At 47.7% G+C, this 15,743-nt stretch overlaps 1 protein-coding gene across 2 annotated transcripts in view; it reads left to right on the top strand.

The window, feature by feature from the left end:
- LOC125949841 (lachesin-like) overlaps positions 1-15,743 on the top strand; it is a 39,025-nt gene that overhangs the window by 14,748 nt on the left and 8,534 nt on the right. For both annotated transcript variants that reach the window (XM_049677264.1, XM_049677263.1), the window contains exon 2: positions 10,718-10,824. In XM_049677264.1, coding sequence (XP_049533221.1) covers positions 10,718-10,824 — 107 coding nt within the window. The remainder of the gene's footprint in view (positions 1-10,717; positions 10,825-15,743) is intronic.

The raw sequence follows: 15,743 nt of genomic DNA, 5'->3' as shown, positions 1-15,743 counted from the left end.
GAGCATCGCAGCAAAACGCGATACAATTTAATTAAGACCCCAACAGCAAACCCCGACAGCAGACGGTGTGGTCACTGCTTCCCGATACATTTCCGTCCCAGCTGAGAGCGCCGTCCTTGCCCAGGAGAGGGGGGAGGAGTGAGGGCACGATCTCTGATGTGTCACACATGGACAGCGGCGTGACAGCGGCGGCCCTCGAGATGAAAGGGAAGCGCTGGAAACACAAAAACCAAAATGAAGAAAATGGAATCATCGCCGCTTCTTCCATCACTCGCTGACGCGCGTCGCGTCATCGTCGTCACCGTCGTCGTCATCGTCATCATCGTCGATCGGGCTAATGGAAACGTGGTATCGCCCAACAGGGGGGGGGGGGGGGGGAGAGGAAATGGAGAAGAAAAAAGTGAAAAACCAACAGCTGTAGCGCATCATCGGATCAGCCATCGGGATCGGGATGATCTTTTTGAGGTTCGAGTGGAAAGCTGTCCTCTCTCTCTCTTCCTCTCTCGCTCCTCCTCCCTCCCATGTGGGACTCCAGCAAGGCGCGCCATGGTGGCGCGGAGAGCGTGGAGTAAACATTTTACGCCCGGCAACCGAGATGGATGCCAGCCGGGAGACGCGGCACGTGATCGATTGCATATTGTGCGGCAAGCGTGCGCGGACCATGGAAGTGCCGGTCGCATGCCATTCCACCGGCCGCATACCATGTCTTGAGCGTGAGCGGATGTTTTCATTTCGGCTAATGATATCATCATCAGTCGTTCTCGCGCGACGTGGTGGTTGCTGCTGCTACTGCTGCCGCTGCTTCTGACTGTTTATTGTTACAATCCCGCACACAGTTCCCGTTCGCTCTCTCTCTCTCTCTAATCCTTTGCTTTGCTCATCTTTCATGGTGGCCGGCGTGCAGTTGTCTCGCGGTGCAGTTGTTAAAAATCGAAGCATCGGAACGTATCGGTTTAGTAACAAAAATAAATCATTAACCCCCCGACTGTCGCCACAATCGTGATTGTCAGCAGGGAGCGATGCCAGCATAGGGAGCATTCAAAACCCCTCTCTGGGAGTAGCATAAGCATACAGCATAAACATAATGGAGGGGAGCGAACATGAATAGCGTCTGAGGCCGTTTGTTTAAAAAAAAAAAACAAAGGCAGCTCAAGCAGTAAGAGGAAGACGCTCACCGGGAAAGGCCATCATGCCTCATCAGACGGCCCCGTTATCGACCATTTGAGCCCGAAACGAGATGATGCGTCACTTAAACCGATTGCAAAATGGCCTCCGTAAAGGCCTAGCAGTGGAGTAAGTTGTGCGATAAAAGGGTCGGACGCGGAGCATCCTTAATCGCATCTCACTCGCTATCTCTTTGCGAAAGTAATAAATACTAAGCATCGTTTAGGCTTAATGCGTATCATGTTGCAGAAATGGTGGTGCATCATGCCGACTAATTTCTTTCTCCCCCCTCCCTCCTCCTCCTTCTCCTTATGCTCGTTGGAGATAAGAGAGGCCGGGTGCAGAAAGTTATTATTTATGCGAACAACAGCTGGCGCTGCGCCGTGGCCAAGGGGCGATAGAAGCACCCACCGTCAATTCAATATCGAAAAGACGTTGCGGGGCATTAGTTTCGGCACAAACGATGCTGCAAACGATAGTGCCCGGAATCCGTGCGCGGAACGAACGAAGAATGTCCTACGACAACTACTTCTCTTTGGCAACCGATCGAATGAGTCACAGCAACATCCCTTCCGGTGTTCCGGTGCTCTGCCCTGGCCATCAATTGATTACATTTTAACGCAACATGTGCCGGCAGGATTAATTTTGATTTTCGGTGCTCGCCGACAGCGGGAGCAAAGACCTCGTATCGGGCAATCGTCACGTGACACGTGGGGTCTCCGCAAATCTCAAGCTGTTATCGGTCCAAAATTGAACCCCTCGTGCCTGCGTGCGTGCCTGTGTGCCTGCGTGCGTGCGTGATCGGCCGCTAGCCAACAATAATTCACGCAGAGTCCCGACATTTCTCCCCGTTGCCTTTGTGGAGGCTGTCTCGGGCAAGCATCTCTATTTACTCCTTGCCGTTGGCTGCTGACTGCTGCTGGCAACGCAGAGCGTTTGTGTTCGTGTGTGTGTGTGCATGCCAACGTCGCTACCGATGTGGCCAGATATCGAAGGAAATGTCCCACTCCATTCTTTTCGGTTCTTTCTGCATTCGTATTCCAGGGAGGGCTCCGGATCAGCGAGGGGTTAAGGTTTGGCTTTCCACGCCCGTGTGCTGCTGGCTCGTTTCAAGGGTTTCACTCCCAATAGTGTGTATTGGATATTTACGCGCGTTGTTCTCTCCCTTTCTGTCTTTCTTTACCGTCGTTTCATGTTGTTATCTATTCGTGGGGTCGAGGCCGAGGTGTATAGGCGGGATTTGTGTTGTCGATGCGAATTTGGCCAAAAGTGCAATTTGCAATCCACTCATGTTTCCGTTTCTTGACTATTTGGCCAGCGGTCTAGTGCTGCTCCAGAGCATTTGCGTCGATTTGTCGTTGTCGACATCCAACGAAAATGTCAGACTCTTGAACTCTTTACAAATGGAGCGACCATATTTGGGATGTCGGAAGGCATTCTGTCCTTTGGGATGTCTCTTTTCGGATTGGTACAGGTATAGAACAATGGAAGGAAGGATATTATACTCAAGTCAATTGAGCCAAATAAACGGTTGTAAGCAAGTCAAACATACTGTTCTGATAGGCATCCTGTTCCAATAATCTCTCCCGATATCAACTAGAGTAATGCGCACGAAGCACAACATACGAAAGTAAGAAAGCCCTCGCCCTCCTACCTTCACTAGAGATGAATTTGAAAACGACTCCTCCTATGAATTATACGCATGAAGGCACCATTAACGATTCCCCGGGATTCCCGCTTGACACGCGGGTCAAACCTCATTTCTGTAAACGCGGCATTCCCTGTACTGCACACTCACGCACAGCAAATAAGGTGTACACCACCGAGAGAAAGGACACGGATCCGTGCCACGGCAGTTACGGCTGAATGGTTTACCGGGGGGTGGCGGGGGACCCATGGTTTAAAGGAAAAATTAAGAGTTGGCATTAAAAATGTGTGTTTCGCACGGGATGAGAAGGAAAAGCGGACGAAGGGGCAGGTTAAGTCCCAGTACGGAGCATCATGTTTATGGATAAAACAATTCGTACCGCAAAAAACGCCAGAGTGGGATCCTGTGAACCTCAAGCATCGCGCAAGAGCGGGACCATGTTCTACGAGGTACTTTGCTGTCGGTTTCCTCCTGACGGAAGGGATGGCACAAGCCTCTTCCCCTGCCACGCCGGTACGGTAATAGAAGTGGTTATTAAATCTGATTTTATAGCCTCATAATACTGTCGTAAATATGAAGAACTCTCATCCGCTCGGAATCCACTGTCGGATGATTGCAATCCATGTGGAAAAGGAAGACGCGTGGTACGCAGTACAGGGTAGGGCAGTGGGTAGGTCGGTTGGCAGTGGAGCGGGATGGATGGTTGTTTCTAACTTTTCCGGGTCGGGAGGAACACCGAGCGGCGGAACTGGCCGTCTGGCGCCAGCGCGTTTGTCACGAACCTGGCTCCATGGTACGCCAAAAACGAGGAACGAAACCGTTTTTTTTTATTTCGAATTTTCTCATTAGTCGACCTCATTCCATTTCGTGCGGGGCCGCGGCCCCGTGGAGGAATGTTAAGCAAAGGGGAGCGTCAAGCGAACTAATCACCGCGGTGTGACAAGTGACAACAGTTTCTCGTGTGGTTTTTGGACGAGACCAAAACCCCGTTACGTGTTACGTGAAATGTGTATTGAAAATAACTCGACGAAAGGATTGGCCCCCGAGGAGGGGGAGGGACTATTTTGGGAGCTGCCGGACTCGTTCGACATAAGGCGGAGGTCATGGGAAAGATCTATCATACCGCTAGCATACGATCACTAGTGCCGTTTCTAGGGCCAGGAGAGGAATGTGGAAATGATGTTGTTGTGGTTAAGGTAGTGCCCACGAACTCGAAACATGAAAAAATGCTCATGGCAATGGCTACGAGCGAAGAAGAGCGTGCACCGAGGATTATCTGGAGCTCGTATGGTCGGGAAAGATTTGTCCGAATCTCGTTGACCGTTGGCGACATGACAGGTTTTGATAAATATAACAAACCGGAATGTCAACAGAACAACCGTAGCCATTTGTATCAATCAACTCGGACACGGCATCGTTCTGTGGTGCTCAATTGTTGTTGATGTCATCCTGGTTTTTGATGGAAAAGGCTAAAATGGGGGTAATGTGATAAAAAGTATAAATAATATTGAAATACTGTTTTAAACCCAAAAAATCCTCAGGATTTAAATAAACAATTAAATAACAAAATATCTTTTTCTGATAAAGATAATCTCTTTACTTCACTACATAGTTATACTGATGTCTAAGTATATTTTTATAGATAAACGAAAGGATCTGATAACAAAGATGTCATATATGGGAAACCAAACTTCGAATTTTAAAAACATCTATCAACCATAATAGGAAAAAATAAAAATCATACGATTCGATTTTTGGAGAAACTTTTAACGATTATTTGGAAAGGAATATGATAGTAGCCCCGCACGAAGAGACATTTATTTTCGATTAATGTATTAACGGCATTTTAATGATCTGCGTAATGCGTCAGAGTACTGTATAGGCTTCGTCGAAATTCATGGAAAACATATATTGCAATTCGATAACCTACATGTGCTGTAGCAGCTTCCCTCTAACACTGTGATCAGCTTTATTGGTTCCAACAATGTTCCCCTTCCCCCTGCACTCGACCGATCTAACGGCGCTATTGCTCATTTTCAAAATCGACCAGCACGATGATGATCCGCGGTGAGTGAACCATTAATCAAATTACGAATGGTTTGTATGGTATCGTGTGTGTATGTGTGTGTGTGTGCTCAATTTGTAGCAAAAGGTGACAATGGCATCGCAACAACCACAATAACAACATCAAAATGTCCCAAGCACCGTGCACCAGTGTTAACTCAATCCCGAAGCCCCCCGGAGAGTTCCTTTTAACAAAATCAATCCATATCGCCAAATGCGATACGAGTGACTTTTCCACTCGTTTTTCCAGCAACTGGCATTGTCGTTTGGCTGCTTTCGACCGGAATCCTCCTTTCACTGTTGCTCCTGCTGCTGCTGCTCTGTCATAAAGTAGTGTGAAGATGCCTTCGCTCTCTTGCTTTCTCCCGTGCGTTCGCTCAGGGCGGGAAGTCGGGGTTACCCAACGGAAGCGCACTTTTGACATCGTTTGACAGCAGGAAATCGAAATATGGAAATGGCGAGTACGTAAAAATCATAATGCACGACAGAAAAGGCAGTTGGGACCTACAACGTTTGGCAGATACCGGTTTGACCGGCCCAAAAACCCACCCCATCCCTTTTTGCCACGGGGCGTCACTTCGGGCTGTTTGGTTTTTTTTTCGGCCCCAAAAACCCAAGCCTTTTGTGTGCTGTCCGTGGTGGTGTGTATTTTTTTGGTGTGTGGGATAGGAGTTTGGTGGTGGGTTGGAGGTGAGAAAAGGATTTTTCAATCTACTTGCAAACTTGCCTCTTTCTTTCTTCAACCGTGATGGCCGTGGCGTGGAAGCAGCAGCAGCAGCAGTGCCAGACCCTGCCAGCCGCATAAATCTTTTGCTACACAGCCACAAAAAACACATACACACACATACGTTGGTTAGGCAACATAAGCAGTACAAGTACCTTGGTCGGAAAATGGTGGAATCTCGGTAGGCGATGCGGGGTACGCGGGGGGGGGGGGGGGGGGGCAATAGACTCGCTTGGAGCGAGGACACGTGAAATGCTAAACGTTGTATTTCACCCGAAAAGGAAAGCAAATAAGCGGAAAATGAATAAATGTAAATAGACTCGGATGGCCGGCCCCATTCGGCCCGAGTAAGCGTTTTTGGTGGAACATTAATTCACGGAACGGAAGTCAACGGTGCAAATTGAGTTTCTAATGTTTTGGGGAATTGTTCCCCACGGTTCCAGCGAAACAACGGTTTCAATTGTTGTTCGCAAGGTCGCTATTACCCAACATTGAATAATTGATTCTACGTAATTGCCCTTGATTTCTAATTCCACAATACCTTACGCTCAGATTTATAATTGTTATCTCTTGCCATAGATTGAGCATATCATTTCGAATCTAAGCTAAGTGAACTAAATCGTCAGGAGATTGGCTTTCCAGTACACCGTTCACAGCTTCATCATCGCGCGGGAATCGCTTCAAACAATTTGAATCCCAAATTCGGTTCGCGAATCGCTCCACTTTACCGCTTCAATTGTAAAGAAGCTTTATTTACCACCGAGATTACTTAACGAGATCTCCCCCAAATTGACACCATCACTACATCACATCACAGATCGCGGTGCTAGTCGCTCGCAGCAAACAACAGGACCTTAGTTTTGATCTCGTCCTAACATGCTGCCAATGTTGTCCGATGCTCAGTGGCAAACGAACGAAAACAAAAACGAAACCGACTCCTAAAGAACCGCTAACGACAGAACAGGAACCATCGGTGCCTGTTGCCAGCACTCCAGCGCAACATTCCTGTCCCGGCTCTCTATCCACTTAACAATTGCCACATTTCACCTTCTCGTACGCGGACTGCGCTGGTACTGGAAATGTGTGACTAGGTGAAAACGATGCTAGTCGAGCACACTACAACAATGCAGTAAAGCACAAACTTTCGCATGGATCGTCCTCTTCGTCTCGTTGGGTTCTTTATTTCCCACCCTCTTCTACTCTGTTGTCTCCCCAAACTAGTAGTGCCCGCCGTACCGGAAGGGTTGTGCTAGGTGCTTTATCTTGTTCGCTTGTCGTGATCGTGAGCCCCGAGGACGCCCTTAGCTTTTGCTCGCTCTCACCGTCATCCGTGTGGTGCGTGTACCGGCTTCTAGTGTGCCATGGCGTGATGCTGACGCCAAGCACCAGGAGGAGAAAGTTTATGTTTATTGAAAAACCGAGAGTAAATCGCATTCGAAGTTGCTTGCCGGGGACACTCGCCGTCGCCGGCCGAAAAGTGCAAAAGTATTTCATGCGTGCTTAATTTAGAAAAATATGCTTCACATTCTACGACCTTTTCCACCGCTTCTTGCCTCGGGCGACGGGGGTTTGTGTGACCGGATGTTTTCGTGAATGTTGCAAGTGGGTGTGCGCGGTATGTGATCACCTTGTTTGGGAAGGCGCAGAAAGAGTAACTCTTCACCGAGAGCTCAAGCATGAGGATGCATGCAGGGCGTAAAGTTTGATCGAAATGCATAAATGTGAAGGTGGGCCATAAATTTGTGAATCCACAATATGGCTAGACAAAAGGGGGTGCATTTGTTGTGCACAAAGGTGGATAGTAGAAGGACGTTTTTTTCTGAAAGACCTTTTGGTATAGTTTTTTTTTTAAATACTACTTGTAATGTCCAATTTTGTAAATTCATATTGATTATAAATCTTTTTTGTGTGTTTCGATCACATATCTGCGCTATTCTACAAACTTTTTATTTGGGAAATTTTGTTTCTTAAAGGTTTCGTGCTCGATTTGCGTGTTTCAATTAAGAATATCTGAATCATTTTAACTTAACTAATCTATAGTGTAAACTTTTTCACATTTCGTTCATTCCGTTTCAAGCGATAATAGGCAATTGTACATGTTTAAACAATCAATCGATTTCTGATAAGCATCATTTGTTTGAGCATCTTTTCGCATAACATAGCATAATCATGTTGTTTTCATGACTTTCAAAGGCCAACATTGTATGGTGTTACAGCAACACCACCACCCGCCACATAACAATGATCGTTAAAGTCAAAAAGCTAATCTACAATATCCTTAAACACCTCGCGAATGCGCCTCCATTTGCCAGCAAAACACGCCGGACGGTCGGCGAGAGCCACTTTAAAATCATTCCCCAGTCCGTGCCCACCATATGCGAAACCACGTACCAAAGCTATTCCCGGGAAATCGGCCATTTACGATAAAATTTTCAATCATGGCCTTAATCCAGCCAACGCTCCAGCGTCGCCTCGGTCATATCGAAGCCACCGTGAGGGAAAGGCCATGGCCACCATGGCGGTACCCGGGAAAAGTTTTACCGAATGAGGACGGTGCTCGGATTGGATGCTCGTTAAAACAATCTTGAACTCATCGACTTCATTAGACTCGACTTCTACTTGAACCGACGGATCCCGATTCGGTCACATTCTCATTCCCGGTAAAAAGGTTGAAGGCACAAGAACTTTTCCAAGGAAAAGTTAGGAGTGGGGCACTGCGACGGTACGCCAGCGTTGTCACCAGCATCAGGGGAGGTTGCCAGCCACATCCGTGGCGGCCGTGCGAGGGTGCAGTCTTTAATTTTATTTACTTCGACTGTCGACATTTCTGGAATATTAAAAGAAAATACGTATCCCGGGCGACTTTTCGGTGCCGCATTCGGTGCCCGGCATGGTAGCCGGACACTAGTCGGCACACGGGCACAACGTGCTAGTCGAACGAGGTGGACGATAAATGGACTCGAAGTTCCTTCGTGGCGGTGGTCTTCGTTATCTGGTCCGGTGCTAGCGGTGCACCTTCTGGCGTAGCCTGGCATCGCGTGGCGACGGTATTCAACCTTCTCTAACAATCCGGATCTGGTGCTGGTGCTGCTGCGACACACTCACGCTGACCATACGGGATACGGTAGAATCGAAATTAGGTTGAATCACCATTCCGGTATCAACCTTAATTGAATTACAATTGTATCCTTTCTCTCTCCCTCTCCGTCTCTGTTGGCGGGCATTATCCTTGCGATTACGTGCCACGGATTGGTGCCGCTGATCACCGGGTACCATCCCTCAACCCGCACGGGCTGAGGTTCCGTTTCGTTTACAAGCGACATTATCGATGGCCGATTGAAAGTGAGCTTGCTGCTGGGCTCTGCGATTGCACGTTGTCTCCAGTAGTGAGTCAGGGTTTCCTTGCGTTGTGAGGGGATTAGTATTCTGCATTCATTCCATTCTGCTTGCCCTGGAGTGCTTGTTCTAAGAATCTGTCCTCGATGAGTGAATTTCATCGGAAATAAAATACGTTTTATGCTTTAAACCAGCCTGTTCCGGACGCGATGAGTCAATTCCTACGAATTGACGAGAGTTCTAGAGGCAGTAGTCGACAGAACAACGAGGCAGTTCAGTATCATACTAATCATTCGTTGGAAATTACTAGGATGCATCTGATCCTCATTTAAAAAAGCATAAATAGCTCATCACCAACCTTTGAGCTTCAAATTAAAGTTGAAGTATTAAGGCGCAGCATGAATGACCCAACGATGAGCTCTTTCATCAGGTCCAGCTACGAGCTGGTATGCGATCGACAGGCGAATGTTGAAAACTTTCGCAAGCCAATGTTGTGATGTCTACTCTTTGACACATGCCCGGATCAGTTCTGCTGGTGGGAGTTGGAGGACTTGCGATACACAATTTGCTTTTTAATGAAAGCAAATTACACCGAGCACGGGGACGCATCGCATATCATGATGAGTGTACCTGTGGCACCCTCCCAGACTCCTCCTTTACCCGGTCCTATGGGGAATTAACTTTAACGCTGCAGCTGTCTCGTATCCACCTCTCCCTTGTGTGCCCGTGAGACATCGTCGCTTCGAGGCTTGGGCCAATGATTGAATGGAGAACTGAAGGAGAAGAGACGCTACAATAAAACAAAACAGAGAGGTCGCAGTATTTAACGTGACCGGAATAGCGAAGCAAGGTAATCCCACCAAGAGCGAGTCCATGTCCATGTGCATTCCACGTGGCCCCAACGGAGAAACTGACGAGTCACGACGGATGTGGGATGGTTGGAAATAATTTCCCCAAAAACTGTTGACTTTCACTTTGACTTTGATGTGCTGGGTGAAAAGACGCAGCGAGAGACTCGTGCGGCATGAAGTTGACAACTTTTGGTTTGGTGGAAGACGAAACAAGCATAGAAATGTGGTGAAAAAGTCATAGCCGGTATGTTCGGGAGGCTGGTCTCGTCTGGTCTACATTCCTGAGAATGAGCTGATGTACTGCTTGATCGTACTGCCAGACTTTCCAGGACATTGGCCAGTGAGTATCGACATAGGTGGGGTATCGAATGAAACTGGATAATGAAGGATAATTCGACTCCCGAGACTCACGGGGGCCTGGGAGTCGAATCGTGACGTGTTGACATGGCCTACTGGTGGGCTCAGAACGACTATTCCAATGCACACTACGCTCAGTGTAGTCGTTTGCCAATGAATGCTCGGACGAGGCGATTGTTGCAATCTCGAATTGAGTGACGCGGCCAACAAAGGACGGCAGAAGTTTGTGGTCACCGTACGGTTGGCCTCTATTGTGAACTCGGTGGTACTCCGTTGACGTAACGCTGTGCCGATAATGAGCGACATAACCGAGGTAACCGGTGGCAACCTACGTCGACGTACGTGGCGAGCATCTTGGACGTTTCACCGACCGGAACCTCAACGTCGATCCGTCGTCACCGTCGATGACAGCCACCTTTCGCACGTTGGACGGCGCGTTCCGGAATCTGAGGAGCTAGCATAATGCAATGAATGTTTTCTGTTTCCTGGTTTTTTCCCTCTGTTTACCCTGTTAGAGGTTTGTGTACTTTCTGACGCACCTGACGTATGCTCTGCTCCTTTTTTCCATTTCAGCCGTCCTCGAGGATCCCGAGTTTACCGACGTCATAGAAAACATCACCGTACCGGCGGGGCGCAACGTGAAGCTGGCGTGCTCGGTGAAAAACCTTGGCTCCTATAAGGTGAGACCCTTCGCATTGAATACGTGTGTTTGTTTAGGACGAGTACCACACTGCACTAACAAGCGGCATTAAATGCATTCACAGGCTACCGCCGTGGCCTTTATTTGAAATGGTCTCGCGCGCGAAATGGTGTTGCTTCCAGTTCGCAAAATTCGCGAGGACTAAGAAACGTTTAATTCATCCAGCGAAACCGAATTAAATGGGTGCGGTTTGTGTGCTTGTGTTTGTTTAAGAACACAATTCATGAAAAATTGTGGGTTGAAAATATTTTTATATTTAATACTTCATTGCCAAGAGTGCATTGGTAATTTCGTTACAAGAAACAGGGATACCATCGAGATGCAGAAGTAAACTGTAGAACTTTCACTTAGTGTTAGTGTTTCTAGACATCGGCTAACTGGAGGATTTGCTTTGTTAGAAATTTAATTTAATTTTTCCATTTCCTCACGTCCCAAGACGCTCTTCTCTACTCTTTCAAACGAATTCTGTTAACGGCTTTCACTTTCCAAAAACACATTTCATCCCTTAACTCTCTTCCTTTTCCTGCTGCTGGCTGCACTGTCTCTGCGTACTGTGTACAACTTTGTATTGGTACCTGTTCGTTTGCCAACGTTTTCTACTTTTTTTACCCTCTTTCCATTGCCAAAGAGCACCAACGAAGAACGAAGAATGTTCCTCCGAGGAAAGCAAGTTTTTGCTCGAAGAATCTATTTCGGAGATTCTCTCACACTGAACTGCTTTGCGACGGGATTCCTGATTGTCGATGGCAATCCCGATTGTCCTGATTTCACGGTTCCCGGAACCCGATTCACCCTTCACGCGCCCTCCCGCTCCAGGATCGAAATCAAAAACCACCCGTGCCAGAGATAGCGCACTACCACTATCAACGGGCGAGACGATTTATAGGTTTGTTTACGAAATTTTCGCAGCACATTTTTCGGCTAGACTGATGTAATGGATTCTGGTGCTGGCCAAGGCTCCGCCACGAGCGATACCGTACCACCCTACATTGTGTATGTGTGTGTGTGTGTTTGGGTGGCGAAAGAGCTAGCTGCACCCAAGGTTGCAGCTCGTGGCAGCAGTATGGCAGCTTCCACGATTTGGACTTTGCGGACTCGAAACCACACCGCACTACTATCCGAGAGTCGCGCCACCAGTCTGGCCTTTACACTTCTTCTGGTCGAGTTCGGTTTTACTTTTGCTGAATGGAGAGAAAACAGCGCGAGAGTGCGAGTGCGAAGGCTCGCATTTCCGCATTTGTCGGTGGTCGATAGCGCGGCGACGACGACGGCGCTGGTGGTTGGCTGCATCGGTGGCAGTGGAGGTCGCCATCGCCGGTGCCAGATTAGCAGATAAAGAAGTTCTGAATGGCAGACGGACCCGGGGTAGACAACGAGACTGGCACGGCGGAGCCACACACATCGAAAATCGGTTGTCGGTGGAACCGAGTTCACCGAGTTTGGTTCGTTACCGGTGACCGACGGTTTGGGTTTTTGGGACAGTGCGAGAGAGAGAGAGAGCATAAGACATAAATTATGTATGGCCCATGAATCGGGATGCTGGTCAAGTGGGCATGTCCGCAGTATGGGCAAGTCCGTGTTCGGGGTGTCAGCACGGATTTCCTTCCCGGTGCTCCGTGCACCGGCGGACAAATTTCGATGGAGTACCATTTAATTTGGGAGCCCTTATCCTTTGACCTTTTTACTTTTATGGGATTCGACGGATTTTGGGGGTGGGGGAAGAAAAATGGCTTTAAACGAAAGTAACATCGTGGCGATCAATAGATTGTTGACGCTGGAAACAGGTTGTTTTCTGGTAGCGCTGGTGTCGCATTGGGTCAAATACAGAGTTCGAATTCAACTGCCTAAAATCGTAAGATAGCAAAGAACCAGTCAAATCAAATGTATATCAGTGTATCTAAATTCTACGGATATATTGAACTCAACTACGTTTAGAACATTGCATTGATAGCAATCGGCGTTTCAACATTTATTTTAATGTTGTTGCTGCTTTAGGTGCATAATAATGGTCACTATTGTTCTTGATACGGCATTTGCAAAAATGAATTCCAACCATCCATCAGCTTATGTTATAGACCTCCTTTGTTCCTCATTTGATTGTTTCCGTTCTTTGCTTCGGATCATGAACCACCAGAAATCAGATCATTATCCTGTAAATGAATAATGAAACAGTAAAAACCGCTTTCACGTGATGGACATTAATCATTTGAAAATGATAATGGACACAGGCAAAACAAGGAGTGTCAAGTAATATCGTATCGCAAACAATGCTGCCAAAAAACTACAATAGGCGAGTTTGTTACTTTTTTTTAATCTGTCTTACTCTCATCAAGCTAAATGCTAAAATATGCTTGCTAATCGCGATTACAATTCACACCTGAAACCGACAAGAAATGGTGCCCCAGAGTGCAGTGCGGACAATAGACAATTGGCACGAATGGAGAGAAAGCTTTCTCGGTTCATTCCCCGTAGATAAAATGTAAAGCAGTTGCTTTCTCCACCGTCAGCACCTGCCAGGACACTCGGCTGCTGCGCTAGAACCAAGCTAGTTAACCCCCCCGTGATGCAACAGGTTTTCATGTGGTTGCCTTTTACGGACATAAAGCCTCGGTATGAACGGCGGTATGTTTCATGGAATCTGCAACATGTTTTGCAACCAGGCACCCTAAACCGGAGCAGAAAAGCCGCGTGCCCTGTACTATGAAACTTCTTGCCGAACGTCGTCTGGCAGAAGTTGGCCCTGTTCCGTTGTGGGTTCAAAACAATTCATCAACATTTTGCAGCTTTTCCGCAGCGCAGGCTGGTGTGCACGGGTGGTAATTTGGAGGGTGCGGGGAATCACGGGGAATCTCCCGGTGCCGCAGAGAAGGGATGATTAAATTGGAAGGCAAAAAGAATGGTAAATGACGACGGCGCGACGGGGTTTTCGGGGTTTTGGGTTTCGTAGATTGGGGCCATGTTTGGCCGTGATAAGGCATGTCTGACTCACACCCTTCAAGGGTGCGGCCGACACCTTTTATCAGAGTTCGGGTGGATCCGTACCTTGTTTCGAAGGATTTTATAAAGAGTTAGATAACTTGCGGGGATTATAAAGGAGTATTTTTATAATTTTCTAATCAAATGTACGCTAAAACCCTTCTATTCCAATAATATCTAATGTATTTTGAGCAGTTTTTTTGCCTATTGGAAACGCCATTTCGTGTCCTCTAAAATAATGATTATCATTTCAAATTAGTCACCCCATTGTTTTGCACTTTTTTGAGAGAAAAAGAGTTCCTCGCCTTGGTTTGGATGTCACCTGGAAGCGAAGCGACTCCCCATCGTTTTCCATGCGGCGCAGTGTGCGAAAATCTCGAATACGTGTGGTGAACCAGGGGTGAAAATAAATGATGGAAGCAAGGAACCCCTGGCGACATTCTACCGGTTGGCCTGAGTAGAAACCAAAAGAGTAAAAAACAAACCCTGAAGTATACCATGCTGCCAGGAGGTGGTCCATGGCGGTTCGTTCGTTCGCCCGTTTTGACCTTAAACGATGCTTTGCACAGGAGGAAAGCTTCCTGGCGGCACTTCCTCTCAGCTCCTTCTTCACCTTCACCCATACCACGCTGCTACTGGTGATGTCAACAATAAAGGTCGACCGGATCGGCGATAATGGGAGTAGAACGGCGAGTGACGCTGCATGCCTGGCGCTTTCTGTTGACTCGGTTGAAAATTAGTTTAATTTTAAAGCTCCCCTTTTATTAATTATGGGTTACCACAAACGCAATTCCGCGCTTCGTGTTCGACGTATTTTGAAACAAGGAAAAAGGATAACGGGGGGTAGAGACAGAGAGAGAGAGAAAGAGAGAGAGAGAGAGGGCGCGCGAGAGGGGCAGGAAAATTCTTTGAATTTTATATCCTTTACTTCAACACAATTCCCGTGCTATCCATGCATACCACACCAAGTGTGTGGCTGTGTTCGTTTATGTGTGTTCGTGGTTTCATTGTTTTCATTTTTGTGTTTTGTTGGTTAAACTGTTAATGCTAATCGGAACCGAATGGTGGCCAGCGATAGTGCGTCCAAAAATTTATGCACGATCATGATTTCTGGTGATGAAATCGGATTATGATCGTAGTTTCGTTTAGCCTCCGGTCCACCATAACACCCGCAGCGTGTGCCCTGATGTGCCTCGGTATGTCCGTTGCAAATGAACAAAGAATGTTGATTGCAAAATTGGTTCCACTCCGGCTCCGGGCTAGTTTCTCGATTGGCTTCCAGCTAAATATGGCAATTTATTGGCCCTCCCTCCCCGGTGCGGAAGGAACCCAATTACCACCCGGATCGAGATCCCAGCGGCCACCGAGGCCGGATCGTTTGGCACCCAGCCCACGGCGGCCAGAACGGCGGCGGTAATGTTTGTTTTATTTAAATTACAACGGTTTGGAACGGCTGCTCCGTGCTTTTATGACAATCCGGAACCGGGGCCAAGAGTGGCATATGTTAACACTTTTATGCCGCCTCGTGTGCAGGCCGATGGTACTACTCCCGGCGCTACGTAGTACGTACGGCATTCAATTAAAAGGACGTTCTGGTATGCTCCAGTTCCTCCGGGAGGGCAGACATGCCCCGATGCAGTGGTAATTTTTATCGCTGATGCTCTCTCCCTCTCTCTTTCTATCTCTTTTTCGCTCTCTCTTTCGCTCTGTCGAGACAGTGCCGTCTACTAGAGGACCTTAAAATGGCGCTGAATGGCCGTGAGGTGACACACTCACACACACACACACACACACGCATGTGTCTGTGTCTAGGACGTTGCAGAAGATTGTCGGCGCGAACCTCCGGGGCGTTACCGTGATTTAAGCGCCGTTTTTGGCCAACACACGTAGAACACATACACTAGCTCTTTCTCTCTCTCTGTC

Source organism: Anopheles darlingi, chromosome 2 (genome assembly GCF_943734745.1).
Source record: "Anopheles darlingi chromosome 2, idAnoDarlMG_H_01, whole genome shotgun sequence".
NCBI classification, from domain to species: Eukaryota; Metazoa; Arthropoda; class Insecta; order Diptera; family Culicidae; genus Anopheles; species Anopheles darlingi.
The sequence above is the reverse complement of the archived record's forward strand: the minus strand, read 5'-3'. Positions and strand labels throughout refer to the sequence as shown.